The sequence below is a fragment of the Stegostoma tigrinum genome, chromosome 31 (assembly GCF_030684315.1).
Source record: "Stegostoma tigrinum isolate sSteTig4 chromosome 31, sSteTig4.hap1, whole genome shotgun sequence".
Taxonomy (NCBI): Eukaryota; Metazoa; Chordata; class Chondrichthyes; order Orectolobiformes; family Stegostomatidae; genus Stegostoma; species Stegostoma tigrinum.
Window position 1 is genome coordinate 41,303,200 of NC_081384.1, and position 25,577 is coordinate 41,328,776.

At 42.5% G+C, this 25,577-nt stretch overlaps 1 protein-coding gene and 1 long non-coding RNA gene across 6 annotated transcripts in view; one reads left to right on the forward strand and one right to left on the reverse strand.

Annotated features, from left to right (window-relative positions):
* LOC132206112 (uncharacterized) overlaps positions 1–25,502 on the reverse strand; it is a 344,203-nt gene extending 318,701 nt beyond the window's left edge. Inside the window, exon 1 of the long non-coding RNA XR_009442833.1 lies at positions 25,388–25,502. This is a non-coding gene — a long non-coding RNA (uncharacterized LOC132206112). The remainder of the gene's footprint in view (positions 1–25,387) is intronic.
* Positions 1–25,577, forward strand: part of LOC125466178 (corticotropin-releasing factor receptor 1-like) — a 271,407-nt gene that overhangs the window by 105,258 nt on the left and 140,572 nt on the right. For all 5 annotated transcript variants that reach the window (XM_059638669.1, XM_059638671.1, XM_059638672.1 and 2 more), the window contains one exon: positions 23,968–24,053. In XM_059638669.1, the coding sequence (XP_059494652.1) occupies positions 23,968–24,053 (86 nt within the window). The remainder of the gene's footprint in view (positions 1–23,967; positions 24,054–25,577) is intronic.

Sequence of the window (25,577 nt, forward strand, 5' to 3'; positions counted from 1 at the left end):
CTATACAAGACACTTTTGGAACATAACTCTGGCCACCCTTCTACAGGAAAGATGTTGTTAGACTTGTGAGGTGCAGTAAAGATTTACAAGGATGCAGCCAAGATAGAAGGGTTTGAGTTGTACAAAATTGTTGAATAAGCTGGGACTTTTTTCCTGGAGTGTCGGAGGCTTATACACCTTATTGCGGTGTATAAAATCATGAGGGGCATGGATAGAGTGAATCACCAAGGTCTCTTTTCCTAAAATGAGGGAGTCCAAAACTAGAGGGCATTGTTTTAAGATTGACAAAGGACATGACGGGTAATGCGCAGAGAATAGTGCATGTGTGGAATGTGCTGCTTCAGGAAATGTTGGAGGTGGGTACTATTACAACATTTAAGAGGCATCTGGATGGGTAAACAAATGGGAAGAGTTTGAAGGAATATGGATCAAAAGCTGGCAAATGGAACTAGGTCAGATTGGGATGTCTGGGCAAAGATGACATGCACCAAAAGGTCAGCTTCTGTGCTATGTAACTTTGACTCTGACTCTGTAACAAAAAGAAGCTGTTTTATAATTACCTGTGTGAAACACATGGAACCATTCAATGATCTCCTGTTTGAGGCAACAAAGGACAAGGCTGATATGAAGATCTTAACCACGATGGTGCAATTTTGTAGTTTAAATACAAGATGGAAATTTTCTGTACAGCTTTCATGTCTTTAGGGCCCAAAAAAGCATTTAATTGTCTGGATAATATTTTTGAAATGAAGTCAGTTCTATAATGTGGGAGACATAGTGGCTAATTTGTACACAACAAGGACTAAAGAATAATGTGTGATAAATGAAGGGATAATTTGTTTTCATTATGATGGTAAAGGGAAAAAAATTTGCTGCTCCTTTTTGTTTTTCAATTATGGGATCATCCCCACCTGAAAATACAGATATTTAACATCTCATCCAAAGGGTAACATTTTGAGAAAAAGACCACAATGAGGATACAGTCTGTAATAGTTGTGAAAATTTATGATCACTGTGATTCAGAATGCTAATCTGAACATTATTAAAAATCACATTGTTCAGAATTTTCTGTTAGAGTGTACATTTGGTGCTGAGCATGCATGTGAACATCACTACTACTCGGCAGGAAGTCAGCTTTTCTCAAGTGATTATATAATTCTCAGCCCATTATGTGTGCATGTGTATATAGTTCAGTGAATCTTGTTGTGCAGAGAGGCAGAAAAGTCATTCTGGGTACATTCTGGGCTCAATGGTCCTGGCACTGCATTTAAAGGGCACACAATCAGGCATTTACTCACTGCATCTCATGAACTCTCAGCATGGACACCTGCAGCTAAATAGCCTGGCCCTTCCCTCCTTTCCCAGCCACTCTACCCTTCTCCCTTAACAGATTCCCAACTTTGGATTCCTTGACCTAAGCCCACTTTGGTATCTCTCCCTTGGTTATCATGCATTCTGGTGCAACTCCAGCAACTACCACCTGATCTCAACCCTGGTAAGGCTGAGGTTTGTCCTTTTTGGACAGCCTTTGTCTGTCACCCCTAAATCCAAAGTTCAATCAGTACACTACCTTGGCTGCTGAACGCCTCTCGAACAACCTCCAATCTGAAGTTGCATATTGCTAATTTGGAGAGAGCTTAATTGAGAAGGGAACTTCTCTCTGGCAAGCTGGCCCTTTTAATGAGCAATAGTGAGAAGCAACTACATGGAAAAAGGCTTCCCAGGTATGCTATTGCGAGGCTTGGTGCACCTTCAATGTCATCTTCACCCACTCTCACTCCCCTAAACACTGACACCATTGCCATGCCCTCTGCACTGCTTACTCACTCATTTGAGGCACTGCTGCACCAACAGCATCAGCTGTGCCACCAACTTTCATCTGCTGTAATACCTGCCTGTCTCCCATTCCAGGTGGAAAACAGCCCATAATAGAGAAGAATGAATCAAGATAAGTAATGTGCTCCCATCATTAAGCTCTTCAATGTTTATGATGTTGGATCTGGATTGGTACTGGAAGCTTCCCTTCAGTTACTGTACCAGGAGACGCTGAAATTAGCTGTTCCTTTGACTAGACTCAAGGCTGCTGATGACTATGTTGACCTCTTTTCCATTAGGATCTTGAATTTCATGACAGATGAAGAACAGACAGCCAAATTAGGATCAAATAGAGCTTCCTCTTTTTTTAGTAGCTGTTTAGTCCTTCAAAAGCATACAATCCATACATTATCTAAAGAGTTAACTAAAACCTATAAACTACTCATGATGAACGAGCCAGCTTCACTGAGTCGTGGTCTTCCCTGAGTTCTGAACTCAAGGTGTCCTCTTTACAATGGTGGGTTTTGAGTCATTGCTGTTGATGTCCCTATGTATCTTCTTTGATATGTTTTCTCCTAATCTTCAAGAATGTTGGCATGCCTCCTTTCCATAAAATCCTTATAGTTCTTAGCACGTTTTTTCCAAGAGTCGTGTAAACAGGACACCTCTGCTTCTGTTGTTAGCTCCAGACAATTCGTTTCACTTCTCCCTTTTCTCATTGGAGAGTCATAGAAGTCTACAGTATGGAAACAGGCTCCATTGTCCTAACCTGCCTATGCCACGCAGTTTTCAAAGTTAAACTAGTCCAATTTTCCTGCACTTGGTCCATATCCATCCATACCTAACACATCCACAGAGAACATAGAAGTACAGCATAGTACAGGCCCTTAGGCCCACGATGTTGTGCCGTGGAATAATCCTAATCCAAAAATAAAATAACCTCACCCACATTCCCCTCAATTCATTCCATGTGCATGTCCAGCAGTCGCTTAAATGTCACTAATGACTCTGCTTCCACGACTACCACTGGCAAAGTATTCCATGCGCTCACAACTCTCTGGGTGAAGAACCTCCCTCTGATGTCTCCTCTATACCTTCCTCCTAACACCTTAAAACTATGACCCCTCGTGGCAGTCAATCCTGCCCTGGGGAAAAGTCTCTGGCTATCGACTCTATCCATGCCTCTCATTACCGTATACACCTCGATCAGGTCACCTCTCTTCCTCCTTCTCTCCAGACAGAAAAGCCCGAGCTCAGTCAACCTCTCCTCGTAAGACAAGACCTCCAGTCCAGGCAGCATCCTGGTAAACCTCCTTTGCACCCTCTCCAAAGCCTCCACATCTTTCCTATAATAGGGCGACCAGAACTGGACACAGTATTCTAAGTGTGGTCTCACCAGGGTTTTGTAGAGCTGCAGCATAACCTCGCGGATCTTAAACTCGATCCCCCTGTTAATGAAAGCCAAAACACCATATGCATTCTTAACAACCTTATCCACTTGGGTGGCAACTTTGAGGGAGCTATGCACTTGAACACCAAGATCCCGCTGTGCCTCCACACTGCCGAGAATCCTGCCTTTAATCGTATATTCAGCATTTAAGTTCGACCTTCCAAAATGCACCACTTTGCATTTATCCAGGTTGAACTCCATCTGCCATTTCTCAGCCCAGCTCTGCATACTGTCAATGTCTCGCTGAAGCCTGCAATAGCCCTTGACACCATCGACGGCACCTCCAACCTTTGTCATCAGCAAACATACTAACCCACCCCTCAACCTCCTCATCCAAGTCATTTATAAAAACTACAAAGAGCAGAGGCCCAAGAACACAGCCCTGCGGGACACCACTCAGCACTGACCTCCAGGCAGAATACTTACCATCTACAACCACTCTCTGCCTCCTGTCAGCCAACCAATTCTGAATCCAGACAGCCAAATCACCCTGTATCCCATACCTCCTGATTTTATGAATGAGCTTGCCGTGGGGAACCTTCTCAAATGCCTTGCTGAAGTCCATGTACACCACATCCACTGCTCGACCCTCGTCAACCTGTCTCGTCACCTCCTCAAAGAACTCAATAAGGTTTGTAAGGCATGACCTGCCCCTCTCAAAGCCATGCTGACTCCCTTTAATCACGCTATGCTTTTCCAAATAGTCATAAATCCTATCCCTCAGAATTCTTTCCAAAACCTTGCTGACCACAGACGTAAGACTGACTGGTCTATAATTTCCAGGGATTTCCCTATTCCCTTTCTTGAAAAGAGGAACAACATTTGCCCCTCTCCAATCTTCTGGTACAACTCCCATGGACAGTGAGGAAGCAAAGATCTTCGCCAGCGGCTTAGCAACCTCCTTTCTCACTTCCTGGAGCAACCTAGGATAAATCTGGTCTGGCCCTGGGGACTTATCAATCTTAATGTTTGCCAAAATTTCCAGCACATCAACTTCCTCAATCTTGATCTGTTCAAGCCTGTTTTCCTGCTCCTCAAAGTTCTCATTCACAACAAAGCCCCTTTCCTTCATGAAAACTGAAGCAAAAAACTCATTTAGGGCTTCCCCTATCTGCTTAGACTCCACGCACAAGTTCCCTACGCTATCCCTGATCAGCCCTACCTTCTCCCTGATCATTCTCTTATTCCTCACATATGAGTAAAATGCCTTCAGGTTCTCCCTAATCCTTCCTGCCAAGCCTTTCTCGTGCCCCTCCTGGCCCTCCTCGGTCCACTTTTGAGCTCCTTCCAAGCAAGCCTGTAATCCTCTAAAGCTGTGCTAGACCCTTGCTTCCTCCACCTTACGTACACTGCCTATTTCTTTTTGACGAGAAGCACCTCTGTTCCCATCATCCAAGGCTCCTTAATCTTACCCCTTCCTACCTGTCACAGAGGAACAAATTTATACATCACTCGCAACAACTGCTCCTTAAACAGCCTCCACATGTCTGCTGTGCCCTTTCTGTGGAACAATTGCTCCCAATCTGTACTTCCCAACTCCTGCCTGATAGCGTCATAGTTTCCTTTTCCCCAGTTAAATATCTTCCCCTGGTAACTGCTCCTTTCCCTTTCCTTGGCTATGGTAAATGTCAGGCTGTTGTGGTCACTGTCGCCAAAGTGTTCTCCCACCACGAGATCTGACACATGTCCTGGCTCATGGCCGAGCACCAAATCCAAACTGCCCCCCCCTCGTCGGCCTGTCCACATACTGAGTAAGGAAACCCTCCTGAACACACCTGACAAAAACTGCTCCATCCAAACAATCTGCACTAAGGAGGTTTCAATCAATATTGGGAAAGTTGAAGTCACCCATAACAACAACCCTGCTACGTTTGCACTTTACAACAATCTGCCGGCCTAGGACTTCTTCGATCTCCATCCTGCTATTTGGGGGTCTGTAGAAAAACCCCCATGAGGTGACTGCTCCCTTGCTGTTCCTAACTGTCCAATATACCTGTCCAAATGTTTACTAAATGACCATATTTTACTCACTTCCACCACTGTCTCTGGCAGCCTGCTCCAGACACACTCATCACCCCCATATGGAAAAAAAATGTCCCACTGGAATCTTTTGTACCTTTTTTCCCCTCTCACTTTGAACCTATGTCTTCTAGTTTTAGACTCTCTTACCATAAAGAAAAGCTGCTGGCTATCCACCTTATCACTGCCTATCATGATTTCACAGCCTTCTATAAGGTCACCCTTCAGTCTCCCACGCTCCAGGGGGAAAAGTGCCCACCTATCCAACCTCCCCTTTTTAATCCAAGCTTTCCAGTGCAAGTAGCTTACTCATTAATCTTTTCTCCAATCTTTCTGGTTTAATTATATCCTTTCTATAGAATGACCAGAACTGCAAGCAGTACTTCAAATGTGGCCTCAACGACTTTTTGTATAGTTACAACAAGGCATCCCAACTCCTGACCGATGAAAGCTAGCATGCTGAAAACTTTCTTCACCACCCTGTCAACCTATGAATCCACTTTCAAGGAGCTATGAATCTGTACCCCCAGATCTCCCTGTTTTATAACACTCTCCAGGGCCCTACTTTTGACTGTGAAACCTGCCCTGATTTGCATTACCAAAATGCAAGACCATGCATTCATCTAAATTAAATTCCTTCCGCCATCCCTCAGCCCACTGGCCCAGTTGATCAAGACCTCGCTTCATTCCCAGACGGTCCTCTTCACTGTCCTGTATATCACCAATCTGGGTGTCATCCACAAATGTATATCTCATAAATGCTAATCCAAATCATTTATATAAATGATGATTAGCAGTGGACCCAGCACGAATCCCTGCAGCACACTTCTGGTCACAGGTTCACTCGTCTGAAAAACAAACCTCTACCATCAAACCAATTTTGTACCCAATTAACCAGCTCTCCCTGGACCCCATGAGATTTAACCTTACTCAACAACCTACCAAATGCTACCTTGTCAAAGGTACTGCTAACATCAATGTAGACAATATCTACTGCACAGCCTTCATCTACTTTCTTGGTCACCCCTTCAAAACACTCAATTAAATTCGTGAGACTTGATTTTCCACAGACACAAGCCATGATGACTATCCCAAATGAGTCCTTGTTTCCCAAATGCCTGCAGATCCTGTCTCTCAGAATCCCCTTTAGCAACATGGCCACCCACAGACATTAGGCTTACTGGTCTGTAGTTCCCAAGCGTTTCTCTGCAGCTTTTCTTAAATAATAGCACAACATTAGCCACTACGCAAGGCACTTCACCTGTGGCTGTTAATAATGCAAATGCCTCTCCCAGCGGCCCTGCAATTTCCTCCCTAACTTCCTACAAAAGTCCTGGGATGCACTTCTTCAGTCCTGGGAATTTACCTACCTTAGTGTCTTTTAAGATTTCCAGCACCACTTATTCTGGAATGTGGACCCTTTTCAAGACATCACTATTTATTTCCCCAAGTTCTCTAACATCCATGCATTTCTTGACAGTAAATGCTAACCAAAATATCTTGATGAAGTTAGCACTAGTTCCCATAGAACTTCAACTGCTAGTCATGGGGGCCAAAGTTCCCCAGAAGATCACAACCAACACAAGCCTCATGGTATTCTTTCCTCACTAAATGGCAGTACAATATGGCAGTTATGTCAGCCTGACATCTGTGTCTGAGGGTGAATGCGACAAATAAAGGGCAGGGATTTTGTGAATGAATGTAGTTTATGAGAGTAAGTGAAAACGAAAAGCCCGGAGATGCAGTCTGGTTCAGTTCAGTGCCTTTTCTGCAGCATTACAATGATACATTTACATAGATAAGCTGCAGAGCTGGGCTGAGAGGTGGCAAATGGAGTTTAATGCGGACAAGTGTGAGGTGATGCACTTTGGTAGGAGTAACTAGAAGGCAAAGTACTGGGCTAATGGTAAGATTCTTGGTAGTAGTGTAGATGAGCAGAGAGATCTCGGTGTCCATGTACAGTTCTGGTCACCGCATTATAAGAAGGATGTGGAAGCTTTGGAAAGGGTGCAGAGGAGATTTACTAGGATGTTGCCTGGTATGCAGGGAAGGCCTTACGAGGAAAGGCTGAGGGACTTGAGGCTGTTTTCGTTAGAGAGAAGAAGGTTGAGAGGTGACTTAATTGAAACATATAAAATAATCAGAGGGTTAGATGGGGAGAGCCTTTTTCCTAGGATGGTGACGGCAAGCACAAAGGGGCATAGCTTTAAATTGAGGGGTGAAAGATATAAGACAGATGTCAGAGGTAGTTTCTTTACTCAGACAGTAGTAAGGGAATGGAACGCTTTGCCTGCAACGGTAGTAGATTCGCCAACTTTAGGTATGTTTAAGTCATCATTGGGCAGGCATATGGACATACATGGAATAGTGTAGGTTCGATGGGCTTGAGATCGGTGTGACAGGTCGGCACAACACGAAGGGCCTGTAATGTTCTATGTTCTATGGGGCTGGCACAGTATCGAAGTTCAGAAGCATCTTTTAAGTGGATCAAAGATGTATCTTAAGGGCACTCAGAGGCCGACACACATCAGATGTCACATGGTACATTATAGCTAGTGCCTATGGAGTGCGCCCCGAAATGATGGTGCCTGTTCCCAACACGGAGGTTTCTCGGTATAAAGTGATGAACTGAATCAGGCCGCTCAAGTTTTTTCCCCAATGTCTCGTTTGTTTGAAAGGAAGTGTGACAGAACAAAATGAGGTCACTTGACCCATCCTGTCCAAATTACTATCATTTCTTAGTACTAATCTCATGCTTCTTCTCCATACCCTTGCACATTTATTTCCTCTTTAATGTCTTAATTGACTCTGCCTCCATCGCATTTTTGGGCAATGCATTGCAGAGCAGAACTATAAATTGTATGAAAGCTCCTTCCTCACCTCACATTTGCTTCTTTTACAAATTAATTTTAAATCTATGTTTCCTTGATATCATTCCTATTATGAGAAGTAAAAAATTTCTCCTTTCTATTCTATCTAGCCAACTCATGGTTTTCAAAAACCAATCCGATTTGCTCCCTGAAAAGAAGAAACCCCACTTCTTTTAATGTAAAAGGGAGTATGTTTAAAGGAGATGTGAGAGGCAGTTTTCTTTTCTTTTTTTTTAAGAGGGTGGTAAGTGCCTAGAATGTGCTGTCAGAACAGGCGATAGAGGCAGATACAATAGCAACATTTTAAGAGGCATCTTGACCGATATGCAAATAAGCAGGGAATAGTAATAGTAATTTATTGTTACGTATATTTATGAAAATACAATAACATTGGTATAAATCAGCATAAGCCAGTGCCATATTCATTACAAGAATTATAAAAAGAAATAAATCATATAAAGTTAGGGATAATAGGAACTGCAGATGCTGGAGAATCCAAGATAACAAGGTGTGGAGCTGGATGAACACAGCAGGCCAAGCAACATTTAGGAGCAAGATGATGCTGCTTGCCCTGCTGTGTTCATGCAGCTCCACACCTTGTTATCTCATATAAAGACAGGACAAATTTTTGCTTTTTGTTCCATCCTCTGCTTTTTGATTTCCTAAGTAGCTACGGGACGCCACCACACTCCTCAACCGTGTCAAATTGTGTGGAGTGATTCTCGACTAACTCAACATTCCTGAAGAGCACAATCCTGCCGTTTCCCCATAACCCTTCATTCCCCTACCGATCAAGAATCTATCTACCTATCTTAGCTTTAACTATTGTCAGGCCAGCTGCCTTGTTACACTCTGTGCCAGGGAGTTCCAAAGACACTCAAGACACAAAATTACTCCTCATCTCAGTCTTAAATTGGCACTCTTTATTCTGAGACTATGCTTTCTGGTCATAGACTGATCTCAGCATTTACTGTGTCAAGTTCCTTAAGAATCCTATACATTTCAATGAGATCACCTCTCATTCTTCTAAACTCCAGTGAGTAGAGATATAACCTGTTTCACCTTTACTCAATAGATCATCCCTCCCTTGTGAACATTCTCTGAACTGCTCACAAGGAAATAATATCATGTTATAAACCAAGGGACCAAAACTGCTCAGTACTCCACATATGGTCTCACCAGAACATTGTACAGTTGCAATAAGACTTCCCTACACCTATACACTAATTCCCTTGACATAGAGGCCAGCATTCCATTTCTTTTATTAAAATTTATTTTCTAATCAATTTGTTTGAAGATGTTATTACACACCTCTAAAGCAAGTGGGACTTTGAACCCAAGACCCTCGGTCCAGGGATTGTCACCCTACCACTGCACCACAAGAGGGCCCGAGCCAAAGTTCTTTCAGCCTTCCTGATTATCTGCTACACAAATGTGCTGGTCATCTATGTTTCATGATTTAAGGATCCCCAAGCCCCTTTGTGTTGTAGCTATGAGCCATTTTCTTTTAAATTATACTGCACTCTTATGTTCTCCCTTCTAAAGTTTTCCTGCATTATACTCCATTTGCCAATTTGTTGTCCACTTATCTAACCTTTCAATAGCTCTCGTTAAACTGTTTGTGTTCCCCTTGCAACCTGGTTTTCCACCTATTTTTGTGTCGTCTGTAAATTTAGCCACAGTACATTCACTTCCTTCCTTCAAGCCCATTAATATATTGCAAATGGTTATGGTTCTAGCACCGAACCCTGTGGAACCTCACTAATCTCAGGTCGCCAACCTGAAAGTGAACCCCTTATCTCCACTTGGTTTCTCCCCAATCACCAATTTTCTATCTGTGCTACCTCCAACAACACGGCTTCTTATTTTATTACTTAACCTTTTGTGAAGTAACTCGTCAAACGCCTTGAAAAACTCTGATAAATTAGTCACATACAATTTCTCTTTCATGAACCCATGCTAAATATGATTGACCTTAAACCTCTATGCATTGAGCCCCAATTGCAACTTATCTGTCCATTCCACTCACTTGTCATGTCCTTCTGGAATTCTACACTGTACTCCTCACAGTTTACAGTTCTTCAAAGATCAGTGTCCTCTCCACATGAAGATTGAGATTCTTAATGTATATGAAGAAAATAAAGGTCCCAATACCAACCAAACTGTAGGGACCGCCATAGAATTACTTGCACTAACTTGAAAAATACCTATTTACCATTGCTGTCTTACCTATCACTCAGCCCGTTTTTAATCCACATTGCTACTGTCCCTTTTGTTCCATAACCTCGAACTTTACTCACAAATTAGTTGTATAGCACTGTATCAGAGTCCTTCCGGAAGGCCACATACATCATGTCAATAGCGTTACCTTTATCAGCCCTTTCTGTTACCCCTTATAAAAACTCCACCAAGTTAGGGAAACATGATTTCCCCTTTAGAAATCCATGCTGTCTCTTCCTAATGAACCCAGCTTTTCTTCCAAATGAGCCCAGAATCTGCTAATTCTATCCAACGTAATTATTTCTCAAAATTTCACAACACTGAATGGCCTAGAATTGCTGGGATTATCAATACAGTTTTGAAACCTCCCCAAGTCCAGGGAAGACTGAAAGTTTATGGCCCATGCCCCTGTAATTTCCACCAACACTTCCTTGAAAATATTTGGATGCATCCCACTTGTTCCTGATACATTGTCAACTTTAATTACAGGCTGTCGTCAAGTTGTAGGGGTCTATAGCACAGGAGAAGAACCTTTTAATGCATTGAGTCCACACCATTAAACCCAGCACCTAACTATATTCTAATCCCATTTTTGAGCACTTGACATCACCAGCATACATCTAAATACTACTTGATTCTTCTATTTCTACGACGCTTACAGGCAGTAAGTTTCAGATTCCAACCATCGTCTGGGTGAAAAAATAAATCCCTCACTTTCCCTCTAATCTGATGTCCCTTACCTTTAAATCTCTGTCCCTTGTTGTTATTGATCTCCCCATTAAGGGGGAAGGATTCTTCCTGTCTACCCATTCTGTGCTCCCTACGCTCCCATAATTTAATACATCTCAATCATGTCTCCACTGCTCCAAAGAAAACAACCCCTGCATGGCCAATCTGCATGGAAACAGGCCCTTTGGCCCAAATTGATCCATGCTGACCACGGTGTCTATTCAGCTCATTCCAATTGCCTGCATTTGGTCTATATCCCTCTTAAACCCTTCTCATGCATATACTTATCCAAATTTTTTTTTTAATGTTGCTGTTATACCTGCTTCACCCACTTTCTTTGGCAGCCAATTCTATATACACAGAACTCTTTACATGAACATATTTCCCCTCAGTTCTTAAATCTATCCCCTCACCTTAAACCTATGCCCATTAGTTTTCAATTCCCCATTCCGAGGAAAAGGCTTTATGCTTTTATCTTATCTATACCCCTCATGATTTTATACACCTCAAAAAGGTCACCTCTCATTCTCTTACATTCCAAGGAATAAAGTCCTCTATCCTATCCAACCGCTCCATATCAGTCCTATTTTTCCTGGAAACATCCCATAAATCATCATTGCACACTTCAAGAGTTTAACTAAGTCTTTCCTAGAATGGTGACCAAAACTGCCTCACCAATGACTTCTACAACTGTAACATAACGTCCCAACTCCTATACTCAGTGCCTTGACCAATGAAGGCCAGCATGGTAAATGCCTTCTTCACCACTCTGGCCACCTGTGATGCCACTTTCAATGAACTATGTACTTGTACTCCTAGGCCCCTCTGTTCCACAACACTGCTCATGACCTTACCATTTACTGTACGTCCTACCTTGCTTTGACTTTCCAAAGCGCAACACCTCACACTTGTCTGTATTGAATTGCATTTGCTAATCCTCAGTCCACTTCCCCATCTGCTCAAGATCCTTCTGTAATTTTTGATAACCTCCTTCATTATCAACAATACCTCCTAATTTTGTATTATCCGCAAACTTACTAATCGTGCCTTGTACATTCACATCCGGATCATTTATGCAAATAACAAAGATTCCAGTACCGACCCCTGTGGCACACAACTAGTCACAGGCCTCCAGTCCGAAAAACAACCTTCAACTATCACCCTCTGCTTGGCGGCACGGTGGCTCAGTAGTTAGCACTGCAGCCTCACAACTCCAGAGACCTGGGTTCAATTCCAGCCTCAGGCGACTGCAGAGTTTGCACATTCTTCCTGCGTCTGTGTGGGTCTCCACCGGGTGCTCTGGTTTCCTCCCACAGTCCGAAGATGTACAGGCTAGATGGATTAGCCATGCTAAATTGCCCATAGTGTTCAGGGGTGTGTGCATTATATGGGGATGTGTCAGGGTGGGATGCTCCAAGGATCAGTGTGGACTTGTTAAGCTGAAGGGCCTGTTTCCACACTGTAGGGATTTTATGATTCTATGAAAAATTCTCTGGCTGTCCACTCTATTCATACCTTTGATCATTTTGTACACCTCTATCAAGTCACCTCTCATCCTTTGTTGATCTAAAGAGAAAAGCCCTAACTCTCTCAACCTTACCTTGTAAGACCTTCCCTCCATTCCAGGCAACATCCTGGTAAATCTCCTCTGCACATTTTCCAACACTTCCACATCTTTCCTGTAATGAGCAAATGCATCATACCGCAAATTTGATTGGCTTTTTAAAAATTCATTCATAGGATGTGGGTAACACTGGCCTGGCCAGCATTTAATAGCCATCCTTAACTACTCAGAGGGCAGTTAAGTGTCAACCACATTGCTGTGTGCCTGGAGTCACACTTAGGCCAGACCAGGGAGGATTGACAGCTTCCTTCCCTAAAGGACATTTTCTTCATGGTCGTCATTGGACTCCTATTTATTGCATTGAAATTCTACCATCTGTCATGGTGAGTTTCAAATCCATGTCACAGAACAGTACAGAGTATCTGAATTAATAACAAACAGAAAACGCTAGAAGATCTCAGCAGGTCAGGCAGTATCTGTGGACAGAAATCAGTGTTAATGTTTTGGGTCCTTAAACTTAACCCTATTTCAGTTCTGAAGAAGGGTCACTGGACTTGAAATATTGACACTATTGCCACTCCCCTACATTTAAAATATAGAAAGAGTAATTCTTAGCACAATCATAATTAATATGCTGTCCAATTATGGAATCATATCTAATGTTAAAAACAATGTGAAGAGTTTTGAAAGCACCGGCTGATATGGTACAAAGTGTCAAGAAGGTATGCTGTTGCATTTGATCCACTACTGTTTGGGACTCCTGGCCCACGTATCTGGCATCCTATCTGGCTATAAAATTCCTAAACTGCATTGCTCATTCATGTGATAGGCAGAATGTCTTTTTGACTTGATGGCAGCATCCTGTTGTTAGAGGCATGTTACTATTCCAAGTAGCAGCATGAAACAGCAAGCTTCACTATTCCCTAATCTTTGAGATATCCTGCCCTCCCAGGGTAGTCTGAGGTAGACCTGACACATTTCCTTGGCACACGGAATCAAAAGTGGTAACCTTACACCCATTGATGATGTACAAGAAATGATCTGATCATAATCTTGCATGAACGGTTTGATGTGACTATTTAGTACTGAAGCTAACTGGTGAACAAATGATTTGAGCATTGTTTGAGGTTGCCAGGTTTTGCTGAGCTGTGAATCCAAATTCCCTCCCTGTCCCAGGCATTGCTACCAAGTGTCAGAATGCAGAAACATGACCTAGCATGACAGAAAGAAGAATGTTATAGGATGAACCAACCTCTTGCCTTCACTCGGAGGGATTCAGCTTCTATGGCATGTCTGTGGGGGAAAAGAGAACGTGAGTGTGACTCAGGGACCAGCAAGAGGGTACCATGTTTGAAAGTCATAGAGGTTTACAGCATGGAAACAAGTACTTTGGTCCAACTTGTCCATGCTGCCCAGTTTTCACAATTGAACTCGTCCCATTTCCCTGCCTTTGGCCCATATCACTGCATACCTATCCCATCCATGCAGCGTCTATTTCTTAAATGATGAAATTGTACTGCCCTCCACCACTACCTCAGGCAGTCCATTGCAGGCACTCATTACCCCTGTGTGAAACAAATTGCCCCTCTGGACCCCTTTGTATCTCTCCTCTCTTGACCGCTTTAAGAGGGTGGCAGAGTACATAGAACATAGAACAATACAGCGCAGAACAGGCCCTTCGACCCTCGATGTTGCGCCACCCTGTGAACTAACCTAAGCCCCTCCCCCTACACTATCCCATCATCATCCATATGCTTATCCAAGGGCTGTTTAAATGCCCCTAATTAGGCTGAATTAACTACATTGGCAGGCTGGGCGTTCCACGCCCATACCACACTCTGAGTAAAGAACCTGCCTCTGACACCTGTCTTAAATCTATCACCCCTCAATTTGCAGCTATGCCCCCTTGTACAAGCTGAAGTCATCATCCTCGGAAAAAGACTCTCACTGACCACCCTATCTAATCCTCTGATCGTCTTGTGTGTCTCTATTAAATCCCCTCTTAGCCTCCTCCTCTCCAATGAGAACAGACTCCAGCCCCTCAGCCTTTCTTCATACGGCCTGCGCTCCAGACCAGGCAACTTCCTGGTAAATCTCCTCTGCACCTTTTCCGATGCTTCCAAATCGTTCCTGTAATGGGGCGACCAGAACTGCACGTAATATTCCAAATGAGGCCACACTAGCATTTTGTACAGTTGCAACATGACATCACGGCTCTGGAACTCAATCCCTCTATCAATAAAACCTAACACACCGTTAGGTTGATAGCCTTCGGAACAGCACTATCAACCTGGGTGGCAACTTTCAGGGATCTATGTACATGGACACCAAGATCCCTCTGCACATCCACACTACCAAGAATCTTTCCACTGACCCAGTATTCTGCCTTCCTATTATTCTTCCCAAAGTGAATCACCTCACATTTATCCGCATTGAACTCCATTTGCCACCTTTCAGCTCAATTCTGCAGTTTATCCAAGTCTCCCTGCAACCTGCAACATTCATTCACACTGTCCACCACTCCACCGACTTTAGTGTCATCTGCAAACTTACTAACCCATCTACCTGTGCCTGCGTCCAAGTCATTTATAAAAATGACAAACAGCAGTGGTCCCAAAACAGAACCACAGAGTAGAAAGCTCTGTTCGGAGCTCCTCTGCTTGCCTGTCCCTTTCCTATTTGTTTCCCTTCTCTTTTGTGGCTTTCTCTTCTCCACCATCACCCCTCCTCCCCCACCTGATGAGTCGCACTACCGGAAGAGTGGAATTGAGGAATGGAACAAGTGGGTCGAGTCCCGGGGGCAGAGTGAGCCCTGGATGGAGGCCGGCATATTGAGGCAGCATGACGTCATGCTCTGGAGGCTATAGACACGGACTGGAACTTAAGTACTTATGGTCACTTATTATCATTCTGTACTTTTTTGCTGTTTCACGCTAATCTATATTTTTGTTTACTCTAAGACTTGTACCTACGATGACACCATTAAAGGCAGCCATTGTAACAATTTTTCACTGTACTTCTGCACAGGTGTATATGTGACAATAAAAACATTCTATTCTATTCTTACCATACCCTCTAGTTTTAGACTCCCCTACCATGGGGAAAAGCTGTCAGCTATCTACTTTATCCATGCCTCTCATGATGTTATAGACCTCTGTAAGTTCACCCTTCTGATACCCCTGTGCTCCAGGGTAAAAAGTCCCAACCTATCCACCCCTCCTTTTCATTCAAGCCTTCCAGTCCAGGTAGCATCCTAGTAAATGTTTTATGCACTCTTTAATGATATTTTTTCTATCATTGGCAACAAGAAGTATATGCAGTGCTCCAATTTTGGCCTGACCATCGTCTTGTAAAGCTGCAACAAGACATCCCAGCTCCTGTACTTAGTGCTGTGACCAATGAAAGCAAGCATGTCAAAAGCCTTCTTCATCGACCTGCATACATGTGACTCACTTTCAAGGAGTTATGAACTTTTACCCCAGACTCCTTGTTCTGTAACGCTCCCAGGGCCCTACCATTGACACTAACTACTGCCCTGGTTTGCCTTACCAAAATGCAACACTTCCCATTTGTTAAATTAAACTCCATTTGCCATTCCTCAGCCCACTGGCCCAGTTGATCAAGATCTTGCTGTATTCCCAAATAACTTCCTTCACCGTCTACTGTACCACTAGTCTTGGTACTATCGGCAAACCTACTCACCATACCTCCTTAATTCTCATCCAAATCATTTATATAAATGAACAACAGTGCACCAATCCCTGTGGCACACCACTGGTCAGAGGCCTCCAGTTTCAAAAACATCTCTCTACCGCCACCCTCTGTCTTCTACCTTCAAGCCAATTTTGTATTCATTTTAGAGATAATGGGAACTGCAGATGCTGGAGATTCCAAGATAATAAAATGTGAGGCTGGATGAACACAGCAGGCCAAGCAGCATCTCAGGAGCACAAAAGCTGACGTTTCGGGCCTAGACCCTTCATCAGAGAGCATTTGATGAAGGGTCTAGGCCCGAAACGTCAGCTTTTGTGCTCCTGAGATGCTGCTTGGCCTGCTGTGTTCATCCAGCCTCACATTTTATTATCTTTGTATTCATTTTGCTGGGTCCCATGAGATTTAACATTACTCAACAATCTACCTTGCTGTATCTTGTCAAATGCCTTGCAAAAGTCCATGTAGACCACATTTACCTTACTGCCCTCATCTACTTTCTTGGTCACACCTTCAAATCACTACAAATGTCCCATGCACAAAGCCATGTTGACACTACTAAATGAGTCCTTGCCTTTCCAAATGTCTGCAGATACTGTCTCAGAATCTCCTCTAACAACGTACCCCCCACAGACATCAGTCTCACTAGTTTTTAGTTCCTAACAGTTTCTCTCCAACCTATGTTAAATAATGGCACAACATTAGTCACCCTCCAGTCGTCAGACACTTCTCCTGTGGTTGTCAATGGAACAAATATCTCTGCTGGTGTCCCACAATCTCCTCCCTAGCCTCCCACAGAGTCTTTGGATATACTTTATCAGATGTGGGGATTTATTTACCTTAATATGTTTTAAGACTTCAGTGTCTTGTCTTATGTAATGTGCACTCTCTTCAAGACATCACTTTATTTCCCCAAGTTCCCCAGTATCCATGCCCTTCTCAACAGTAAATACTAAAGAGAAATATTCATTTAGGGTCTCATCCCTCTCTTGTGGCTCCATACGTAGATGACCATGTTGACCTTTAAGATGCCATATTCTCTCTGTAGTTACTCTTTTGCCCTTGTACATGTAGAATCTCTTTGGATTCTCCTGAGCTTATCTGTCAAAGCCGTCTCATGTCCCCTGTTAGCCCTCCTGATTTCTCTCAAGGCACCCTATGTACTCCTCAAAGAATTCACTTGCTCCCAGCTCCCTATTCTTGTCATTTGCCTGTTTCTTTTTCTTGGCCAGGGCCTCAATAACAGGGTCATCCAGGGTCCTCCATGCTTCCAAGCCTTACCCTTCACGCTAACAAGATCATATTGTCCCTGAACCCATATTAGTTAACTTTTGAACGCCTCCCACTTACCAGACGTCCCTTTGCCAGCAAAGGGCCTTCCCCAATCAACTTTAGTTCCTATTTAAAACTATTAAAATTGGCATTGCCTCAATTTAGAAATTTAAGTTGTGGACCAGACCTATCCTTTTCTGCAAATATTTTAAAACTAATGGATTTACAGTTACTGGTCCCAAAGTGTTCCCCTGCTAACACTTCTGCCACTTGCTCTACCTTATTTCCCATGAGAAAGTCAAACTGTGCCCCTTCTCTAGTAGCGCCATCTGTGTACTACAAGAGGAATTCTCCTGAACAAATCTGTCTCCATACAAGCCCTTAACACTGGCAGTCCCAGCCAATGTTAGGAAAGCTAAAATACCCTATTATTTCAACCTATTGCAGCTATCGGTGATCTCCTTACATGTTTGATTCTCATTCTCCTGTCGATTATTGTGTGGCCTATAGTACATTGGGGTTCCAGCAATTGAGATCATACCTTGTCCAAACACAACTGCCATCAAGGAAAAGACAGGACTGCGTTGATTGTGCTAAAAATGTAACCAGTAGCTGGATAGACTGCTTCTTGAGGTGACAACAGCTGAAAGCTCCCAAGGAATTTTTATGGTTAAAACAGAAACCTGGCTCAGAGAAGGGCAGGACTAAGTACTAAATACTCCTGGTTACAAAATGTAGGAAAGACAGTAAAGGAAGAACGGAGAGTGTAATAACAGCATTGCTTAAGAAGAACATGCAGTACACAAGAGAGAGGAAGAATATAGAGGAACACATTATAGAGAAATGCAAGAACTGTAGAGTTATAGTTATAGAGTAGTGGGATGTTATTTATTAACATACAGACTCTGATAATACCAATGTAAAGGGCAGAGAGGGGCAAGAAATCATCGAGTGTGATCAGAAAAGTTACCTACAGCAATTTGTTTCCAGTCCAATGAAAAAAGGATCTGCACTAGTTCTGGTTCTGGAGAATAAGTTGGACCAAGTGTCAATGGGGAAATATTTAAAGGACACTGATCATGCAAAAAAAAGTCAACGAGCCAGAGTAAGAAGGCAGAAAAATGATACAAAGCAAAATCACTCATTAGCAGAGCCAGAGCAGACAACAGGCCAAATGGCCACCTCCTGCAATGTAACAGTTCTGTGACTTTGTATTTTGGACAATATGTATTTAGCATCACAAAAACAACTATTTATCACAGATAACAAGGTGTAAGGCTGGATGAACACAGCAGGTCAAGCAGCAGAGGAGCAGAAAAACTGACATTTTGGGTCTGGACACTTCTTCAGAAATGTTTTCTTCAAAACCCTTTCTGAAGAAGGGTCCAGACCCAAAACGTCAGCCTTCCTGCTCCTCTGATGCTGCTTGGCCTGCTGGCTTCATCCAGCTCTACACCTTGTTATCTAAGATTCTCCAGCATCAGCAGTTCATACTCTGAATCTATTTAACACCGTCTGTTTTTGTTGGATCTTGTGTTCAAATTGTCACTTTTTTAACTTTAATTATTCAGTCATAGGATGAGCATTTATTGCAAATCTCATCTCTATTTGCCCTTGAAAACATCTGTGTTAGAGAATGAAAATGTCCCATTGGGTCAAGGACAATATTAATTTGGCTAGAACAAAGAAACGAAAATGTGAAATTACATTGCCTGCTGGTTTCCAAAGCCCACCATAACAGCTACTTTGCTTTAATTTCTCCTGGTGTCATGTAAAGTATTGTGCAAGTGGAAATCCATTGTTATTTTTAACCACTTTTTAATGAAAATACCAGTATTAATCCTACCTCTGTTTACAGAATGGACATTTACTAAATTTTTGAACAGATGTTCCAAAATCATGAGGGGTCTAGACAAAGTAACTGGGCAAGAATTATTTCCAATTGCAACAGTGTATTAAGAATGAGAGGGTACAGATTTAAAAGTACTTTGACCAAAGAAGCACTGCTGATATGATCCAGTGAAGGATCCTTCAAAAACAAAACTGTTCTCTACTGCCTAGAAGGCCAAGGAAAACACATGCAAGGGAGAACTACCACTTTCAAGTATCCCTCCATTCTGACTATCGCATTACTTCACTGTCATTGGATCAAAGTTCTGGAAATCCCTTCTTAATAGCACTGTGGCTATCTTTAGTGTACAGCCTGCCCTTTAGACAGTACACCACGTAAATCGCAAAGGTCTGTCAAGACAGTTTGGGATTGTTAACAAATGCTGGCTCGACCAATGATGCCCACATCCCATGAATCTGTCTCATCCAGCGAGTGGTTAAGATCTGGATTGCACTACCTGTGAGTGCGTTAAGGTTAAGGCTCAATGGAGACATTAACGAAGGGATAAAACAAAGAACTGCAATTGCTGGAAATCTGAAACGAAGATAGAAATTGCTAGGGAAATTCGGCAGGCCTGGCAACATCAAATGGAGAGAAAACAGCTTTAGGTCCAATGCCCCTTCTTCAGAATAGATAGTAGTAGGCAAAAGTGGTATGTGCTGAAGACTCTGGAGTGTGCATAACAGATTAAACAGTAGGTGGATACGAAGCCCACGAGAAGAGTAAGAAAGTAAGGCAGGCAAAGGATTGATAATCATAAACCGGGGAGACAGAAAAGCTGATGATGGGAATCATAAGTAGGCGAAAATGGGTTGACTGTATTTTTCTCTACCTCTGAGCTCTGTCTTCACCTAACGTTTACTCCCTTACCCTTCCCGCACCCACCACCAGCACCAAGCCCTGACTTCATACGTGGTACATTTTTGTAGCTACTATCCAGTTCTAAAGAAGCTGCTTGAATATATTAAGTTTTCTTTTTCATCTTTTTCTGAGATTTGATCTAAGTTAAAGGTAACCACTTCTACCCTTCAAATGGAATTGAAGTCTTCCTGTTGACACTTATGAAACCACTGGGATTTTTTTCTTATGTGTTAGTCACATTACATTGTCAAATTAGTTGCACTTTACTGATCTTTGATCAGAAAGACCACCCAATAAGAGAGATAGAAATGAGCAAATCTATAAGTCATTTTTCACTCCACTTCTTCCCTCCTTAGCTCAAGCTTTTGACTGGTCCTGTTTAATCTAGTCAGTTTGCAGTAGCAAACAGCTAATATTTTGGAAAATTGCATCTCCAGTTCAAATGCTTTGGCACTAAAATCAAAAATCAAGAATGACTAAAGAATAATAAAGGCAAAATAAGAATATAAAAGTAAACTATTGGAAAAATAAAAAAGCAAAAAGCTTCTACAAGTACAGCGAGAATGGAGAAAGTTTAGCTCAAGTAAATGTCTTTCTTATCCTGTTTTCTCTCTACCTACTTACTCCCCTCCTTTAACCTGGTTACTTCAGTTTATCCTCTTTTCCCCATTTTTCATTAGTCTCTTCTGTATTCTTTTCATCCCCCTTCAAATTGTCCCCACTGACTATCAAATCCAGCTGTTGAAGTGACATCACTGATTGTACCTAATTATAATGTTTTGTGCAAAATGACTTGAGTTGTCGAACAATGATACAATGAGCATTGACTCAGTGGGCTGAATGGTCTTCTCCTGTGCCATAATGATTCTATACTTCTCAAACTCTAGAGGATACATTTATTGTTAACATTCATCTGCTGTAAAAGTCTCTTATCTCCCAACAAGAAAGGGAATCATCAACGCTGAGGAGTATTTATTTGTTTCAACAGAACATAGAACAGTACAGCACAGCACAGGCCTTCGGCCCACAATGTCCTGCCAGCCTATTATCCTATTAAGATCAATCTACCCTGTATACCCTAGTACACTAGCTAGCCCATCCTCTGATATGTAGCTCTGGTTCCCATCCACCTGCCAAACTAGTTCAAACCCTGCCAAAGAGCTCTAGCAAACAGTCCACCAGGATATTGGTACCCCTCCAGTTGAGGTGCAACCCATCCTTCTAGTACAGGTCCCACTTTCTCCAGAAGGTATCCCAATCTTCCAAAAACCTGAAGCCCTCCCTCCTACACCTGCTCTGCAGCCACGTGTTCAGCTGTGCTCTCTGGTTCTAGCCTCACTAGCCTGTGACACTGGTAGTATTCCTGAAGCTACTGCTCTGCTCGACCTGGCTTTCAGCTTCCATCCTAACTCCCTATTTTCACTTTTCAGGTCCTCATTCCTTTTCCTAGCTATGTCACTGGTACCAATGTTTACCATGACTTCTGGTTGCTCTCCCTCCACCTTAAGAATCCTGAAGACTCGATCCAAGACATCCCTGACTCTGGCACCCAGGAGACAGCATACCATCCGGAAGTCTCACTCAGAACCACAGAATCTCCTATCACTATTGCTCTCCTTTTATCCCCCCTTCCCTCTGAGCCACAGAACCAGGCCCAGTGCCAGACATCTGGCCGCTATGGCTTTCCCCTGGTAGGTCATTCTGCCCCAACAGTATCCAAAGTGGTATACTTATCATTGAGGGGAATGGCCACAGGGGATCCCTGCACTGTCTGCCTATTCCCTTTCCCCCTCCTGACAGTCACCCAGCTACCTTTGTCTTGTACCTTGGGTATGACCACCTCTTTATAGCTCTTCTCTCTCACTCCCTCAGCCTCCTGAATGGCCTAACGTGATCTGTGAGGAGCTGGAGTTGGGTGCAGGTGAAGTCAGAAGGACACCAGTAGTGACCTTTACCTCTTACATCCTGAAGAGGAGCATGAAACGCCATAGCTTCCGTTCCCTCTACTCTAGATTGCCAAAAGAATGAAGAAAAATGCCTTACCTTACTGACCCGCCACACAGTCTTTTTTTTTGATTAGAGGAGGAGGCTGGGTGGGGGTTTTGTGTAGTGTTTTGGATTTAGACAATGCCCGAATATAATTGTTCACTAGTCGGCTCACGCTCACTCCACACTCGCTGTTCAAATCAAGTAGGCTGCTAATTCACAACCTCAGCATTTATAAGCAAAACCTTACCTTCCTGGCTGCCCCTGGCTCACGGTCACACCACTCCTGCTGCTTGAATCAAGTAGCCACTTGATTCTGTATTTACTATACTGTATAGATTGGAATGGATTAGAAAAAAAAACTTTTAAGCATGCACACCATTACCTGCTCCATTTCAAACCCATCTCTCCCTTATCTAATCTTAACCTCTCCTGTATACAGTAAAGTCCATGAGGTATATAGCTAGAAGGCATTACAGCTGCAAAAGGCATTGTCACGTTTAAAATTATGTGAAGATCACAATAATTCGACTCTTTACTGAACAGTCTTCAAGTGAGTCCACCACAAAGAATGCAGACTTGTGTACTTGTGAATGGATTGTGTGATTACTTCATTTTCACACCATTGAGTTACATCAGATATCACATAAATGCAGAATTTTGTTGGGAGGGGAATTCGCTGATGGTGCATTGCTATTATACTAAAACTCTTCCGTTGGGAAACCTGTGAATCAAAATTAGTTGATGAGATTGCGGTTTGGTTTTACACCTTGCCTAACTGAAATGTATGATGAGTAAAATTGATCCTGTCAATATACAAACACACAAACCAGGAGCAGGAATAGGCCACTCACCCCTCGAGCCTGCTCCGCCATTCGATAGGATCATGGCTGATCTGAATATAACCTTAAGTACATACTCCTCCCTATTCCTGATAACATTTCAATTCCTTGCTTGAAATGCGATTCGTTTTAAATGGGCGACCCTGGAAGTTTTAATTAGTGACCCCTAGCTCCCCCATAAACGTTTACAATCACGGGTTTTATTAATATTTACCTGGTATTTAATCACTCAGAAGAAATCAACAAGAAATACAAGTTTAAAACAGGAAATAAAATACTCAGACTGGGTCGAGGTTCTGCAGTGTTCAGTTTGAGATTAAGGCAGTAGGCTTTTGAAATTCTCGGGCTGGACCCTTCTGCATCTGCGCTTGTAGCAACCACCAGATGGGAGTCATGGAAAATTGTTACCCAAGCTTGAGACTGACAGCAAAAATCTTGAAGTGAGTGAAGTATTCACAGATTAAAAAAAACCAACATGCATCAGAAGCACTTGACCATGGAATCTCAAGGAAATCGGGAAATATAGTGATAGTATGACAAGAAGGAATAAAAAGAGATGATTGGCCATGATTGTTTTAAATGTTGGAACAGACATGAAGAATCAAATGGGCTGGCCCATTTCCTTGCTTAAATTTTCTTATATTCCTCAAATAACAGAGGCACGCTATAATACATGTATGTCACTGTCAGTTTCTCATGAATGACTGGAATAAATTTTCTCAACCATTTCCCTACAGATAATGTGTTCAGAGAATGCCTCGGAAATGGGACTTGGGCAAGCAGGATTGACTACTCCCAGTGCCAACCAATCCTGCACCAAAAGGTTTGTGCTGCTTTAAAACATTTAGAAAGACATGAATAGCATAGGAAGAGATCATTTTACAACGTAATTACATTCTCAAACTTCACACACATCTGTAGTAACTCCAGGGGTTAGAGTGTGTTAAAGCCAATAATCCCATATGTCAGCACGACTTCTTAAATGGGTCAGTAATGGTATCAGTGTGTGACTGTTAAAACGGACACGAACACAGGGGGTCAGCATCTGGTTTGGAGGTTTACTTCTGGAACCTGCAGTCTTGACATGCTTTCATTTCCTCTCATTAAAGAAAGTCAAAATCTATTTCTTTCCTACTTCCTCCATGGGCTCAATTCTACCATTCTGCATTCTGTATGGAGGATACCTAGATTCCAATCAGACTCTGACCCTAACAGATTACAACCTCATCAAGATCCACACCTGGACTCAACACAAACCTAACTGCAATCCTGATCCAAATTCCAACTCACATCAAAACCAAGACCTATTGAAACTTATTGTTGACATGCGCTTATCTCAATCCCCAAACCATTTTCCCATAACTATCCCTTTCTTTGGCTGCTGTTACGGACCAGACCAAACTCCCTGAAATTACTCAGAAGATAGTTTAAACCCTAACATTTTCTTATTTTAAAAACTAAGTGCCAGGTGTTGCATTCTGGAAGCAATTTGACTGGTCAAACTACCAGATTTGAAGCAAAACACACTTTATTCATTAACTATTGTTACAACACAACAAAAGAAAGAAGAAATTGGATTAACTTAATGCAATTGGAAAACTTAACAGAATAATAGATTACTTTACTATTAAACAGTGACTGTTCCAATATACAGACATCCCATAAACATCCCATAAAGAGATTATCTCATGAGCCACTCCAGCTGCAGGAAGAGAATCAAGAGAGGAAAAAACAGTTTCCACATCGTCAAGACCCCAGCAACAACTGCTACTGCAAAACTAAAAATCTAAAAACCTGGGTTCTGTGGGAGCTTGCTGCATCCATTCTGGATGCTATTATTGTTCCAACTTTAAAAAATGTCCTCACAAGCTGTTTTACTTGATTAGCTTTGGCTTTGACTAGAAAATTTGCTACCTCTACTTTAAACCTCTCCAGACAAAAGGAAAAAATATACCTCTTAAAGCTGCAGCATCACCATACTGCATACTTTCCTTATTCCTTTGTCAATTACCTGATTTTGCTTTCTTACTCTGTTTCCCTCATGGTCTCTCTCTGTGCTTTGAAACAAAGTTTATAGTTCATACAATTAAACTATAATGTTATTGTAACACAGCATTGAACAGCCATGTATTATCAATTACAAATCCTTGTTCTTACCTTTTTTAGTATTCCTACACTATATGTAACCCCAATGGCTTCGGCAGAGCTAGATGCTTTCTATTTGTTTCCGTGGCTTCAGTGCTCATGACCAACATCCTCAGTTTTACAGTCCATGAGGGATTGTGTCAAATGAACATAAGAACAGCAGGAGGCAATTCAGCCCTTTGACCTCGTTCCTTCAAACAGT